This window comes from Daphnia pulex, chromosome 8, assembly GCF_021134715.1.
Source record: "Daphnia pulex isolate KAP4 chromosome 8, ASM2113471v1".
NCBI lineage: Eukaryota > Metazoa > Arthropoda > Branchiopoda > Diplostraca > Daphniidae > Daphnia > Daphnia pulex.
Window position 1 is genome coordinate 11616702 of NC_060024.1, and position 16014 is coordinate 11632715.

A 16014-nucleotide genomic window follows, 5' to 3' on the forward strand; every position below is an offset into this window, starting at 1 on the left:
GTGCCATCTTGGTGGCCGATTGTGCTTATTCAATACCTGAACGTTATGCGGTTATACCTGAGCCGAGGTCTCTCCCGCTCGACCGCGCCCATTTGCGGATGGTTGTCATCATCCAAGTGGATGGCCTACCCATGCGAGTCGTGATTCATCTGAAAATTTGGTTGAAAAACAAAACCAAAATAGCAGAGGGACAAATGGGAGAGCTGAGGCTATTGAAAGAGGACGGCGAGGTAGTAGTTTTTCATAGAAAGATCATTGTTATCTTCGTCATCATATGATACACACGTATACAGCATAAGGATAATAATATAACATGGAATAACGTGGCAATAACACACGCACGCTTATTGATTATTCGTCCGTTCTTATATCTTCCATATCTATATATGGAAATACACGAGTTATAAGAAAATGTTATATGGGGAGGGCGAGGCAGACACGATAATCGAATGGGAATAATATTCTAAAGAAACGAAATAAATCCAACCAGGAAAAAAAAAGAATTAAAATTCAGTCATTAGATATAAGGATTGAAACTGATAATCGCGTAAGTGTACAGATGAATATACTGTATGCGACGGCACATATCACTCGAATATTATGAATGAAATATTGTGTATGTATAATAATTATTGTGGTATGTATACTATTTGGAGGGGAAAAACAAACAAGAAAGTTGGATTTTGTTCGTCAGTTGCAATTAACGTCAGATGGAACCAGATAGGAATTATATATAATAACGCGCCCGGCAGCACAGTGACACAGCACAACAAACTCTTTTGGAAAATACACGAACAAAAGATTTGGGAAAAAGAATATTCATTTGATTTTGCGGTAATACACACGTCATTTAAATGTATACACATATAACACGACGATTCGGTGGAATAAAAGATGAACTGAAATGTTGTTTTTTTTCTTTTTTTTTGTTTGGATTTGATAGTCAGCAGCTGAGAAATTAACGGATGGGAATTCATTCAAAGTTCCAACAACCATTACATGTAACCTCACTTTCTTTTTAATGAGATCTAGAGAAGAAACAAAGAGATGGTCTATCTATAGGCCTATTACATAACTGTTCTTGTGTTCTCCTGTCACTCGACTTTTTTTTCAATTTTTCTCAAAAAAAAGAACAACGCAACGGGTCCCGGAGAAGAAACCGTTTCTCCTATCGTCTCAGCAAACAGCGGGATATATTTGATCATTTTTAATTCTTTTCATTATTCGGTTTTGTATTCGTGTGTGCGGTATATAGTCAAATATAGAGGCTTACTATTATAATAAAATCAACGGATCGTTCAAGGGCGGCGGAGGGGAGAACATTATTTTTCTTTGTCGAATTATGGGAAAAACCCCCAAAATAAAAGACAATTCGGGCAGCACACACACACACAGCAGTCATCAAATTCATTTTTTTTTTGCACTTTTTCGGCATTATTCTTGTTTCGAAACGGTAGTATAGAGGCTATGATACAAAGCATTAGATGCCAAAAAATCAGACAAACTCAAAAACAAATTTCTAGTTGTGTCTCTTATTGTGATTGGGGGATGGGTGGGTGGGTGGGATAAGGGAGAACGAATCGAAGATAGGCGCCGCCAATCAGTCTTAATTATGTAACACGGTTTTTAAAAAAAAAATTATGAAAGAACATTATGAAGGACAACAGAACGCGAAAATCGGGAGTCTAAAACCAAATTTTAGAAATCAAAATACATTTGAGAAAGTGGGTGGGGGAAAAAAAGGGGGAGAGAAAAAGAGATATGACAAGAACTATTTACGATTACATCCGGAGTTTTGCAAGATAGTGTGTATAGATATTAATTAAAGTCTGTACAAATTATTTTTTAAAAAATCGAAACAGAATTTCTCATTTTCGCGCAAACATTTTTTGTTCATTAATTTTTGATTTTCAAAGTTCAAACTTTTTTTTTGTTTTTTTTTCTGCTATTTTTCAAATTTTCCCGGGGACCAAAAAAAAATTTAAATCCCCAAACCATTTGTCGTGAATTTTTTTAAAAGACGAATAATAATAATAAGGGAGAGAAAGAGGAGGCACTATGATATATATATAATACGGATACTGTACACGTACAATCGAACATACAAAAGAGACACGCACAAGTGGATATTTGATGCTGCAATGAATTGGAGAGAGAGGAAGAAACAGGGTCAGCACGTCAGCACCACAGACACCACTTCAAAATATCGATACAACGACGACTTGCTTTGATTGTTTGTTCTTCCAGACACAAAAAAGAAGGGGGAGGGGGATCCGTGACGTCACTGGAATGCTCTTGTTACGAGAGATTGAGGGCAGGGCACAGGGCGGAATCGAATCAAAATTTCTTTTTTTAAATTTCAAACGATTTCATTTTTGGCGCTCTTTTATAATTCGGACATTTCAAACCGAAATCTAAAAGAAGCCAAACCCTTATTTGTTTGTTTTTCGATCCAGCCACAAAGTTTTGTCTGTACAAGGCGGCGTGAGCTCTCGATTCGAATTTCGCGCTTCAATTCGAAAAAGAAGCGAACGAAATTCAATCGAGCCCTAAGACGGGCTTGGTGTCCATCTGGACGACGGATCCCATGTGCATGGACGAGGAAATTTGAGGATTGCTGACCAAGCTGGGGTGTTGCTGCTGGACGCCCATGTGTTGCATGTGCTGCTGCTGCTGCTGCTGGCCGGAGTGAAGGTGATGTTGCTGTTGCTGCTGCTGCTGTTGCTGGACAGATCCCAGGGACGGAACGACGTCCAGTTTCTCCTTGTGCAGCATTTCTTCGCGCTTCTTCACCTGTTTGCGCTCCTTGGCCCGTCGGTTCTGGAACCATATCTTGACCTAATTCGACACAAAATTTGATTGAGTTAAATTGCAACTATTAACTGAGTTTGTTTTGAAGATTTACCTGTCGTTCGGAGAGGCCTAGGACGCTGGCCAGCTCTGATTTGCGCCGGATGGTGATGTAGCGGCTGTAATGGAACTCTTTCTCCAACTCGAGCCGCTGGTGGTCCGTGTAGACGACGCGATACTTGTCCTTGGTCCTCGTCTTCCCTGCTGAGAACACATCCGAGTCTAAATTGTAGGCATGTCAGTATGTCTTGATTGTTTCGTTATTTTTTAAAACTTAAAACTATAACTCTATTACACGAAACCGCCATTTTTTTGAAAGAACTATTAGATACTACAATAATCGCAATCGGTTCAGCGGATATGTATAGCATAGGTGAGAAAATTGTTTTGATCGTTTTTTTATCGGTTTAGATTTAGAAGGGGAGGGTCGATTTTGATTTGATTTCTAGATCGATATTTAAGAATGGTAATTAGAATATTAGTGTCGTCTGCTGTCCTTTTGTTTCAAAGTTTCGACAAAGAGACACAGCTTAAGATTACAAAGAAAATGGAGGGATTTTGGAAACGTTTACACGTGGCTGCACGATAAATTTAAACAAATAAAATTACAAAAATGTGGTCGTCGTTTGGTTGTGTCAACTCTTGGTCGCCTCTCTTTATAGAATCGTTCAATTACACACTCTGGCCATGCTGTTCAGCAGGTAAAGAAAACTAATAATATGAATAGTATGATTACATGGGAGCTTCAATAGAAGAATGAGTTAAACCTGTTTAAAATTTATGGAATTTTGGTTCCTGACAAGTATTTATCATGTAAAGCCACCCTGTCAATGCATGCATGCGCATGCATGTCAGTTTGTTTGCACTATGTAAATGTAACCTTTTCCTTCATGCAGATTTTAGGCCTGAGCCAGCCATCGTAACAACAAGATAATAATATGCCAGTATTGCTTGTGCTGATATTGACGAGTCAAGAGCAACAATCTCAGCATCATCTCTTGGGTAATGATTTTCGCTATTTTTTCTGACCTGTGAGTCTGTGCCCTGCTAGATATTTTTATGATGTATGACTTGCTCAAGTGCAGTGCTTTACGTGTAAACATTAAATTCTCCTGTTTATTAGGGATTACCAAGTGTCTCATTTTCAACTTTTTCTTATTCGTGGTTTCTGTCAATATGTTTTGTAACCCATTTTTTCATTTGTTATTTAGATAAACAGCAGCCCGTTTGATTGGAGAAACTACCCATGTCGGTCGAGTTACAGATCTCTTCTTCCCCTTTCTTTAAATTCCCTCTGTCCTCGTGTACGCCCATGTGAATGTGGGTGTATTCACGAGGGCCCCCCCTTTTTCCCATCCTGCCTGGTGGATTCAACTTTTCAGCGGATGGATGGAGCATTTGATGATGCCTGGCTGTGGATTTCCCAGGCACAAAGGTAGGAAAACTGTATTTCTATTCTTCCTTTTAGACTATTTTGTAGATTTGATTATGATTCGTTAGATAGTACGGAGTACGATTTTTCCTGAGCTAGGCTAGGCACTGCAAATGTTTTCTATATTGCCGTTTTTGTTGACTCAGTAGAGTTCATTTACGTTCGCGGTTGCCTAATGTCTCGTCTCGCAGGCTATTTGCGAGTTAATCCGACTAGATTAAGAGCTCATTTTTATCCCAAAGTTTCAAACATCAATTAACCCGCCAAGCAGAGTTGCTGTCGGAACTCTTGTTTGAAGTCCACGACTTGGCATGACGCAACTTGTATCCGACCGAAACCGGTCTCGGTCAGTCTTTTTTTTCTTACTGATTAGAATTACAGAAACGAGTAGGTACTACGTCATTTGAAAATAACCAACGACACCGGAACCTTTTTTTTATTTTCTCCTTTTTCTCCCGAGTCGAGTGTCAGGTGTGAATTTCTTCGTTTGCCTCGTCGGCTCTGCAACTAGATAATCTCTCGTCTGCATATCAGAGAACCTCCAATAGGTGTGGTCTCTCTCTCTCAGCACCAAGAGAGAAATTCTCTTTCACAACAAGTAGAACACGAGCGGTGTCCTTTAATCTGTCTCTCAAACAGTGTCATATCCCCCCTCCTTGTCTTGTTTGAGTTTCCCGGGTTGCAAACATCAGGGGCCTTGTACTCCCGTGTCCTCGTTATGTTTTCACTCACCGTTCCTGGGCTGCTGTGACCGTGTCAGACCAAACTTGTTTTGTTTGAACGGGGCGATAAGGCGGCGGCTGTTGTGTGAGGGTTAAGTCCTTGTAGGCGCTTTGGGGGGTTTTAGTAAGGCGAGTCGGGAAAAGATGAGAGAGAAATGTCGGATAAAGAAACAAAAATCTACCCAAAACCCCGACTCTGCTATGACGTCAATGGATTTCTAGACGGCGAGAGACGATTAAAGTAGAAAGAATGCGCATCCAAAACCGCTAGTCGGGAATTTTTTTCTCGTCTTTCTGTTTTAACTCGAATTTTACGACCTTTTGTGTGTGTGTGTTGACGGGAAAGTCGGTTGATTAGTTTGAAATCACAAGGAACGAACGAACGAAAAAAACAAAAATTTGGGGAAAAAGAAACCACCGCAGGTTATCGGTGAGGACAACAACCGGAAGTCGCGACATTGTCGTCGAAACAGAAACAGCGAAACAATCCCAAAGTGTGTGACCTTTTTTTCTTTTCTTATAGTGGAAACCTTTCGTGATCCTTTCAAAAACAACCCGCCGATTTCTCCTGTGGTTCTATCGGAAAAATCGCCAAAAGAAAAAAATGTCTTTTTTCCAACGTGAAATTTAAACGAAACTAAACCAAAAGGGCGGGGTGTTGAAAATGGGAAGCGGGTGAACTAGTGCTCGAGGGCCAAAGGAAAATGATAATTGAGGTACGGGAGAAAAAAGGCCGCAGCAGTTTTTCGTTGGTCGAGCTAAACCGTCGAATTCATAATTGATATAATCATCGCCATAAAAAGTGGCGGCAGAACAGAACAGCCGGCCGCTCTCGCCGGCCATTGGAGCGTTCGCCATTGCTGCCCAGGTATCTAGCCAGGTATCTACCGTGTCTATATAATATAATATCCTAAAAAGCCTCTATTTCTTTTTTTCTTATTTCCCCCCTCAAAAGAAAAATTTGGTCGGGAGGAGGGTTTAACGGAGCCACTGGGTTCGGTCGTGTTGTCTGATTGGCTGGTAGAGTCTCTCAACAGCAGCGCTCCAGGAGGACAAGATGGCGTCGCTATCAGCTCTCAAAAGTCTCTCTCTATGTCAGGGGGGGAGGCGGACTTAGCGTGAAAGGTTTTTATCTCTTTTCTCTATATACATGGGTGTACGCGATGCGTGATGCGAAGCTCGCATGTCGTCATGGCCGGCCGATTCTCCTTTTTTCTTTTTTTCTTTTTTTGAATTTCCTGGGCGCGCTATATAAGAAGAAGAGAAATCCCCCTCGAACCGAAAAAAAGAAATACATATATGTATGTATATACACACACACACACATCTACCATGAAAGAGTCATAAAAATAAAAGCTTTATTGCACCGGGCGACTTCCCTTCTCTCTCTGTTGCTGGCTGGCTGGCTGGTGCACTGGAAAACTTTGTTGTGTTGGTTGGTCGGTTTTTCCATTCTTTTTTTCTTGTGTGGAAGGGAATTGTTTTTCAACCCATCACCACACACCGACCATTTTCTGATCCTATATAGCGTGCCCTTCTCTCTCTCTCTCTCTATCCGTGTCCTCCATGTCTCTCACTCCACCTGAGCTATAAAAGCCCGTCGGTGGAATGGAACCAAAAAATTACATTCCGACAAATACCTGGGACTCGACGAAAAAATCTTTCTTTATTCTTTTCTGAATATTTTTTTTTTTGCTATTCTCTTCATTTATTACGACGATGATTTGTCCCCATTTTTCTAGAAAAAGAAAGAAAGAAGGGGGGAGCTAGGTCAACGCGTCTACCATCTGTGCGATGCCAAGCAGTTTCGAATTTCCCGGGGTCAACAAACAAATGACAAAAAAGGGGGCGGTCTGTTTTGTCACAAAGACAGACACGTAACACGACAGCGATACACACACAGAGATGAATTAATGATCCGTCCATTATTCATTGATTTAAACGTCTCGAATGATTACCGAATTATTGCAATCAGCGACTACACACACGAGTGAGAGATATACGACCCTTGTTATTTCCCGATAGTCTAATGTTTAGCGCAGCAGCTCTTTTCCCAAACTGAAAAAAAGAAGTTGCCGCTGTCATGTTTGTTGACCTGAACAAAGGGGGCTGCTGGAACACACATCGGTCTAACTAGGCAGAAAAGTTAGCATCTCTCTTGTCTCGACACCGAATGTAAATAAAGACACCACCCGAAAATTGGTTGAAACAACACACAAATCTAAGCGCCCCAGCAAATGTCTACAGTTTATGTATACACAAGACTCGCCATATCTATTAGCGGTTCCACCAATAACACCACCAGTTGAAATATCTCTCTTTTAAAAAAGGAAGTAAAAACCATTTCGTGCTGTTTTCTCCAATAGTCTCGCCGCTAATGGGGCGGCTGGATCTACTATTTCTGGGTCGGAAAAAAATTAAAATAAAATACGAAAAGATTGCGAATGGGGAGGACACGCGCGCCCCTTCGCTACCGAAATGTTTCGCGGTGCCCAGTCGCGCCGTCTCTCCATTTCCCCATCGTCTTTAATTGCCTTTTCGGCTCCCGCGAGCTCCGCAGTCATTAGGTCGGAGCCTCCTTTTCTTTCCTTGTATATAAAAAAAAAGGGTAGCAGCTATAAGAAAAATAAAATGTTTTGATGGAGGAATCCCTGTCGACCAGGACGCAAATGCGATCGGTTCCTCTACAGCTCCGCTTTTATGTTTTATTTTGTCCACCCGAGTGGCTAGCCGCCACTTGGGCTCCCAATGGGTCATTAGGAGAGAGAGAGAGAGAGGTCAAAGTCGGCGCCTACATAGACAACAGGCCATTTGAAATGTGTTTCGATGTATCGAGTGGAAACACGAGTGGAAATTTGTTGGGCGGCATATTTTTCTGGCTACTTTTGAAACACGAAAAAAACTGTCGGCGCTTTGAATTCGTTCACTTTGGTCATTAGTCACCATTCTCCTCCTACCAATTGATACCCCCCAACAAATGGATTCTCTATTCCCCCTACTGTTTTGCTAAGAAACAATTTGCATACACACAGCAGATATACGCAACTGGGCGTTGGCCCAACAGGTATAGACGATGAGATGACCAAAAGACAGAAAAGATGGAAACAATTCGATGGGAACAACAAAAAAAAAGGGTTGGATCTATACGAGGGAGTGGTCAAGCACGTGCTATACCGTCTGAGTGGGATATTGGTTATCGATCAAAACCATCTCGGGGTCGATCTCCTTTCGTCTAGGCAGACACGAGCCAAAAAAGAAAAAGCAATAACAGAAAATGTTATCGGATGTCGAATCGGAAAAAAACGACCAAAAAACAACAACTGGATCGATCCCAGGAGACTCATCATCCTGGTCTCTTCTCCACCAGACTCGGATGATTGTGTCGCGCCCAAGTTGGCCCTCTCACACAACATCAATCTAACTCTTTTAATCTTGACTCTGAATCCAATTCCAGCTCCCAACTCATTGTATAGCTATAGGCCCTTGTAATGAATTCAAAGAATTTTTGGGGGTTGATTGAAGGACTCACCTGGATTGACGTTGGTGCTGTGGAACGAAGGTTTTTTCATCCACTCGTAGGGCGAACGAGACGGTTGAGGCCGGGAGACGTTGACCATTCCGGCGCCGTTGGATCCGACCAGTTGCTGTTGGTTCTGTTGGCTCATCGAGCCGGCCGACGACGGGCCCGTCATGGCCCCCTGTGAACCCGAAGCGTTTTGCTGTTGTTGCTGCTGTTGTTGCAGGTTTAATAAGTTGTTGCCGGTTGAGCCGCCGCCCAGCATTCCCTGTTGTTGCTGCTGGGCCGGTGAGCCGGCGCTACTGAGACCGTCACTTCCAGCCAGGCCGGAATCGGGTGAATGGTGTCCGGTGATGACTCCTCCGGCGTTCATCCGGATGGGATCGACGATCATCTGCCCGTGGTTGTTGTGGTGATGTTGGTGGTGCAGATGGGCGTGATGGGGGGAAATAAAGTCGCCCGGCCCGCTCGAACTGAACATTTTGCCGTAGGCCGCGGCGGCCGCTGCAGCCGCCGAGTAACTGCTGAGTTGCTGCTGATCGGAAAGCGACGGACTGCTGGGCCCGTTGTTGGCCGCATTGCCTTGCTGTTGCTGGCCAAAGTTGTTGGGACTACCGTCCGGACTGCTGACTCCGCCGCTCTGTTGTTGCTGTTGTTGGCCGTTGTTGTTGGGCGGCGAATTGACCCATTCCTCGTAACCCACCGAGGTGACGGGAGTGCGCGGCGAGAGGCTGCTGGACAGGCCGGTGTAGACAGCGGCCGGTGACGGGTGCCAGGAATTGCCACCGTCGGACGTGACCAATCCGCCGACCTGGAATTGTTGCTGGTGTTCCATGGCGGCGTTAGGCGCCGTCTGGTGTCCTCCCTGGGCGCCTCCGCCGTTGCCCCAGTGGTGCGGATGGGCATAGCCGGCGAAATAGGCCTGATTGGCCGCCGCCATTTGATGGTGGGCCGAATTGAGATGAGAGTGTGGGTGATGAGGCCCTTGATGGTGTCCGGCGTGGTGAAGGTTCAGCTGGCCGGCCACCGACGAGGAGGACGGCGGAGGTGGCGGCGGCCCCTGCGAGTGATGCCTGGCCGTCAGACTGTGAATGGCGGCGGCGGCGTGATGGTGGTGGTGGTGGGCATGGTGCGGAGGCGTCGTACTGTGACCCACCGGACCTCCGCCGGGACCCATGACGCCACCGACGACGCCCGTGTGATGCGGATGGTGCGGATGATGGGCCGTCGGGAACATGGGGAAACCTTCGTGAAGCGAAAGCATTTTTATCTGTTTGGTTTGGTTTGATTTTAATTCGCGAATCAATCAATAATTCGATTGTTGTTGGTGCACACTGGTTCAATCCCAAATGTTGTTGTTGTTGTTTGCACTATGCACAATCACAAGTCACAGCCGCCGGATTGCGGCGCTAAACGGGAAAAACTGAAATGAGGAATCGTCGAAATTCCCGCTGACGTTCAAATTCATTCAGAAAAAAAAATTAAATTAAGTCGAACTGAATTTTATTTTTTCGTGGATAAAACCGATAAGAAAAAAATTGAAAAGTTGTCGAGTTCCACACACACACTCAAAAAATCACAATGTAGAAATGGGTGGGCTGATGAGCTACGCGGATGGAGATGAACGAACAACTGCGAGTCGTGAGACGTCCGACCGATCGGTATGTTGCCTACCACTGTTCACGCTAGACTGGACATGAATTGTGCGGCGCAGTCTCTAGCCTACACATTGCTCATTCCTCCCTCCATGACACACACGAGGAGTCACCTCCCCCTTGTCACCACCACCACCCCACCCACACAATCCTCCCTGTATATCTTTGGGAGGCTCTTTCCTATCCATGTCAGAGCCCATGTCCCTTTTTTTTTATCTATCTTCTTCTATTTTATTTTATTTTTTCGGGTGGGAATAGGCTGAAGTCGAGGGAGAGCTATTAAACATGGGTGCGCTCCAATAGGAAAGTGCGTCGCCGACCAAAGAGGAGGAGCCTCGGCGTGCCGACTTTCCGTCCTCTAGAGAGCTCTCATTGGTCGCTTTTTCCCTTTTGATGTGAAGCGCACTGCGTTTACAAACACAGCTGGAGACTTGTGTACGTCTTTACACACACATGAAATGAAGATATTACAATTCAATCCATTCCTTCCCCATCGACATGTGTTGGAAAATTGGGATGTAATGTGGCAACAATTGGAAATTCAAATGACGGTCGATTCTAACTCAAATTGAATATCCCGCCAAACACGAGTGTTTCTCCTTTTTTCTAAGGTGTGACATTTCTAAAGATTTATCCTATTCCCAAGTTTCTTTTTCATTTGATTTCGACCCTTGATTTTCACCTCGTTTAAATCTTGCACGTGTAAAGAAAAAAACTAGTTGGAATTGCAGGCCTTTTTGAAGAGTACGATAACTCCGTTTAGAGGGTAAACCAGCATCACCGAAAAATGTTTGTGCATCTTTCCTTATTCAAAAATTGATAGATATATATTTTATTCCGAATCTCTCCGGCCCTTTTTGGGTTGCCCTGGCCTGATGGCAGGCGCATTCTAGAGCCTACTGGCTAACGGCATTCTTTGCCAAGGTTGTGACGGCTACCTTTGACACTATGGTGCCAATTGCGCCTCGGAGATTTTCGATTCCTCTTTGTACGTTCCTTTTTTTTCTTTTTTTACAAAAATGAAAATTCGAAAATAATTCGATGCCTTTCAAAAAGCCCGCGTTTCAATTTCTGTCGAATTCATTTTCTTTTCTTATAGAAACCCAGGCCTATATACAGAATCATTTCTTATTTCATTTTGAATATACAACGTTCGAATGAGTTATCGTATCACGTAACAATTTCATTTCTTTTCCGCCCTCTGGAGGAAAAAAAAAAGACGATCAACTGATCGGATCATCAAATAATAGTTATATACCAGAGAGAGATCGAACCTGACGTGTCTCTCACATGGCAAAGGGTTTCGGTTATTTTATTGAAGGGGTTGTTAAAATGGTCCGTGCCCGTCTTTTTTCGATCGATTCAGCCTTTGAAAAAACTTTTTTTTTTTCGGTTCGATTTTGTTTTGCTTTTTATTTTATTTTGATTTCCTTCCCCAAAAAAAGTTCCGTTGCGAACCGAAAACTCGAGAAAAAAAGGTATCCGTAGAAGGGGGACACACGCACTTAAGAGAGAAAGACATTTAGCAAGTCGCGGCACAAGAGCTGGCGGCCAGCAAAATGTCGTCGGCGGCGCTAAGAAAAAAAAAACTAAATAAATCGGGGGGCTATTTGGCGCGGCCGCTGGATGGCGGCGGGCGCGAATGAATCGACGGAGCAAAAAATTCAATCAGGCCTCTATCTCTCCCGTGTCTCTCTATGCGCTCCATCCCAAAGAATAGACGATGGGGGAACTTGTTTCTATACTAGAGATCTATTTGATGGATCTCGAGAGAGTCATCAATGCGAGACCGAAGGATGGGATCAAGGAACTTTTTTGATATTCACGTCTCTGTGATGTCGCCGAGTCCCTGCCCCAGCACACGAGCGCATTATTTTCACAATCAATAAAGAAAAAAAAAATTTAAATATTTGAAATTTGGCGCGGAATTTTCTTTTCTTTTCTTGGTGGAATTACGACCGGGTCATTAAAAAAAAAAAAACAAGAAAAAGACAACAATTCCTTTTTTGTATTTTTAAATGACGTTATTATATGTCAATATAGTTGGTCTTTCAAACAGCTTTGTTGGTCTTGTGTCTTGACACTTTATATTACACGCAGTTTAGATTATAGAGCCTAACGAAATAGGCTCCCTCCATCATCATCATCACGCCGTTGTTATGCACAGGCCGGCAACTGTGCACAGGCTGCTTGCAGAAGCGCAACTTTATTGGCAGTGATATACTCGACGTGTGTGCAGTAAATAACAGCTCGGACCCTTTATGGGGGCGCCATCGAGCTGCTACCTTTACGCCAGCATACGACTAATACGTTGTCGACTCGTATCTTTTTTTAATTCAAAATATCATGCTGCCCGGCTAGAAATAAAACCAAAAAAAAAAAAACAAAAAAACACTATGTGTCTAGTCACAGTTCATATTATAGAAAAGATCGGGTCTGACTGTCTTTTCCATTTCAAAGTTTTTGATTGCGATTCGAGCTTTGAGTCTTTGAATAAAAATTTTTGCCGCTCAAATTTCTACCCAAAAAAATTCCTTCTTGGGGTTGACATGTTTGCCTTGGAATATAACCAATGGCTTCTTCTTCTTCTTCTGTGTATAAGAAACTCAGTCTGTTGTGTGGAGCCCATCCTATCGGAGCGTAAACCAATAAAAAACCTTCGGCATTTTTTTGTGTGTGTCCGGGGCTTGTGGGTATGGTGGTTTGGTTGATGTCCAGTCAGCCAGCCCGAGCATTCATCCTCCTCTGGTATCTATAGCTGTTATTTTATTTTATATATTTTTCCTCCCAAAAAGATCTCCTCTTTTCGTATTTTTTGGGTTGTGTTTTCCTGGCCAAGGCAGAGAGTTGAAAGTCCTGGGCATGAGGAAAAAGGAGCTCTAGGGTCCGGTTTGCTGTGTGATTTTTTTTCTTCTGAGAGCTCATGCAGGCAGTTGTGTGACGACGGGCAAATCAGAATTGTTCACGCTTTAAACCGTGACAATTCTGTTGGACCCAAAATGGTGTTTCAGCGGTGGAAAAAGACACAACCCAGAAATGGGGTAGGCATACTATACAGCAGCGGCGTTTTCTCTTTCTCGTAGCGAGATAAGGTTATTATACACGCTGGCTGCTGTGTTGTTGTTCTCTCTCTCTCTCTCTCTCTCTTTTTCTGTGTACATACGAAAACATCTAGGCCGAGACTACAAAACCATGTCTGCCAAACAGCTCCGATTTCACATTATATTCGACTCGACCAGCGCTGGCAGTTTCAACTTGTTTCGTATTTGGAAATGTTGGCGCCGTTTTTCAACTCTTGTTGGCCAATTTGAAATTGTAGAGATAACAATTACCCAATAGCGATTGATATTGTCTTTTATCTGATTGAGTCATGACATGTCTTCATCCAATAGCATAGAATTGAATAACTGTAATACAGGCCTATTATATTGCGGCTCAGTTATTCGAGGGTAGGAATGTGGACATTGAGGACGACATGACACTCACCGGGGGTCTAAACGAGACCGAAAGGCTTACACACTCCAACACCGCCGACACCCAATAATACCAAATAGGCCTATATATGTATAGAGAGAGGCCATGCAACACCACAGTTGCTGCTTGCTCTCTGTCTATACGACGTAGTATAATAAAGAAGTTTGAACACATCAACCCAAACCAGCAGCCATATAGTACCAAAACAGCCTTTACTACCCCGGCGGTGTACACACATTCGAGGGTATATTATGTGTGTGTGTGTGTGTCCATAATACACGTCGATACTCCTTCCCATGTCGAGACGTTTTGAGTGTATATACATAAGAGAAGAATTGAAAGGAGAGGCCTGTGTTTGTTTGTCGATGTTTGACCAGCCTATTACCACGGGCCTATCTGAACACACAACACCTCAATCAACACTTCACTGACTAGCCTAGAGTCCCCCGCTTTTTTGTTTCTTTTTGTTTCTTTTTTTAGTTCTTCCGAGAACTATAACAAGCTCAAGGAAAAATTCTCCAGAGTCTTGTAGAGAGTCCTACTGTATAGTATCGGTGACAAAAAAATAAATAAATAAAAGGATCGGAAGCCGATCGCGATCCTGGTGTTAATTTTCGAGCCGGCCATCCCCATGGCCGATTGTTGACGAAAGCGAGCCAACTATTATATGAGAGACATTTGTCTGCTTTGAATTTTTTGTTTAGGGTTTTTCTTTTCAAGGCGATATGTTCTAAATGGGAAATGACAACAGCCCCAATCAAATTATAAAGAAGCCAGTCTATAGTAGTCTATAGTAGTAGTAGTAGGCCTAGACGTGTTTAATGTCTGAGAAATGGAGGGATCAAAAGAGCTCAACAGCCTATCGCAGTGGTGTGTAGGCCTTGTAGTGGCTGGTGTAATATAACGCGATTTTATTGTGTATTTCGACAGCCAATAAAATTGATATAGACATCACAGACACACACACGCACCCTCATCAGCCATATACCCTGATTGTATAGATACTTCAATTCAATTCGTTAACTCTCTCAGGTGTCGAACGACGACATTTAAATATCCACCTTTATCAAAGCGTGTCTATAAAATAAAACACAAATTTAACAATTCCCGTTGAATTGAAAATTCATTTCTGATTAAGGTCATGGAAAAAAAAAATGCAACCTTATGGGCCCTACACAATCACTTGATTTTTTTTCTTTTTTTCATTTTATTTTTCCATCTGAAAAAAAAAAAAATATTTTCTCCGGTCTGACTGTCACATACGTCGCCGACGGTCTGTGAGCCATGCCGTCCTTTTTCTTCTCTCTCCGGTTTGAATTTTATGACTATACACACATATACATTTATATGTGTATACATATGTATCGCGCCGAAAAAAATGTCCAGTCTCCGAAAGTCTGAAAGGAGCAGATATCATGGGGTTGTTGTTGTTGTTGGTATGGAACGGCTGGAAAGAGAAAAAGAGAAAGAGAGGACAGCAACACACGGCAGCAGCACCAACAACATCTAGAAAGGGGGGCGGCTGATGGATAACCTTCGTCTTCCGTTTGTAGCTGCTGATGAAGCCCCAGGACTAGGAGCCGACTTTTTTTTCGAAAAAAGGGAATCAGTTTTATGACGGCATAGTTTTCGCCTTCACGACATAGAGGAGGGCCGTCCCCCTCTCTCTCTCTTGTCTGTGACTGTTGTGTGTGTTTCGTTTCTTTCAATTCCAGAGTCAAAAAGGCGATCCGCTCTATACGAAACAGAGTTGTAGTCATGTTTTGATGGAGAGAGTCCCTCCCGCTCTCCCCCCCCCCCCGCCAGCCACCCTATCTCTATCTGATCCCACCCGCCCAATTAGAGGCCAACTGTCATCACGAATTAGAGAGGAGGGTGGCGTCTTTTTCTTTCTCTCGATGATTTTTTTTCTTTCAATTTCCGTCTCTCTCCCGCGCAATTATCCGAGTGACGGTCGTGATGATCCGCACTAGCCTACACAAGTCGCAGTCGATCATGTATGAACCATTTTGAAATCAAAGAAACTGCTTTTAGCTGATGGATGAGGTGACACACGATGCGACAAAAGTGATTGTAGCGCTCGCGCTAATCAAGTTGCCCTATTACAAAACGGATCATCCATTTCATTTTTAGACGGAATATAGCTACGACCGGGTTCGACTAGCTAGACCGACAGACGAAATGATTTCACAGTTAGACTAGACTCTGCAAGTTCTCATCGGTTCTCCATTTCCTTATAATGGCGAGCGATACATGTACTAGGCCGTTTGATTGTAAAAATTCTCAGATTTATCGGAGCGGAGAATTAAAGATATAGCGTCACACTGCGATGAATTTCCAAGTTTTATGCCGAATAAAAAAAAA

General features: G+C 43.2%; 1 protein-coding gene across 2 annotated transcripts; it reads right to left on the bottom strand.

The window, feature by feature from the left end:
* Positions 1–237: 237 nt before the first annotated feature.
* On the bottom strand, positions 238–10225 carry LOC124199890 (homeotic protein caudal-like). 2 transcript variants are annotated; one of them, XM_046595871.1, is made up of 3 exons: positions 8534–10225; positions 2906–3054; positions 238–2838 (listed from the first exon to the last, which is right to left on the bottom strand). In XM_046595871.1, exons 1-3 carry the CDS (start codon positions 9783–9785, stop codon positions 2539–2541), a joined length of 1701 nt encoding a protein of 566 aa, XP_046451827.1. In that variant the 5' UTR covers positions 9786–10225; the 3' UTR covers positions 238–2538. The 2 variants fall into 2 exon arrangements, with proteins under 2 accessions (XP_046451827.1, XP_046451825.1); XM_046595869.1 differs by having other exon boundaries at positions 2906–3072.
* Between the last annotated feature and the right edge of the window lie 5789 nt (positions 10226–16014).

What these genes read in the sequence shown, in the direction of transcription:
- LOC124199890 (XM_046595869.1), bottom strand. Translation starts at nt 9,785, where the DNA reads ATGCTTTCGCTTCACGAAGGTTTCCCCATGTTCCCGACGGCCCATCAT. An exon ending in CAGCACCAACGTCAATCCAG is followed by an intron (nt 3,073 to 8,533) that starts GTGAGTCCTTCA and finishes CCTACAATTTAG; the next exon opens with ACTCGGATGTGTTCTCAGCA. An exon ending in TAGGCCTCTCCGAACGACAG is followed by an intron (nt 2,839 to 2,905) that starts GTAAATCTTCAA and finishes GTGTCGAATTAG; the next exon opens with GTCAAGATATGGTTCCAGAA.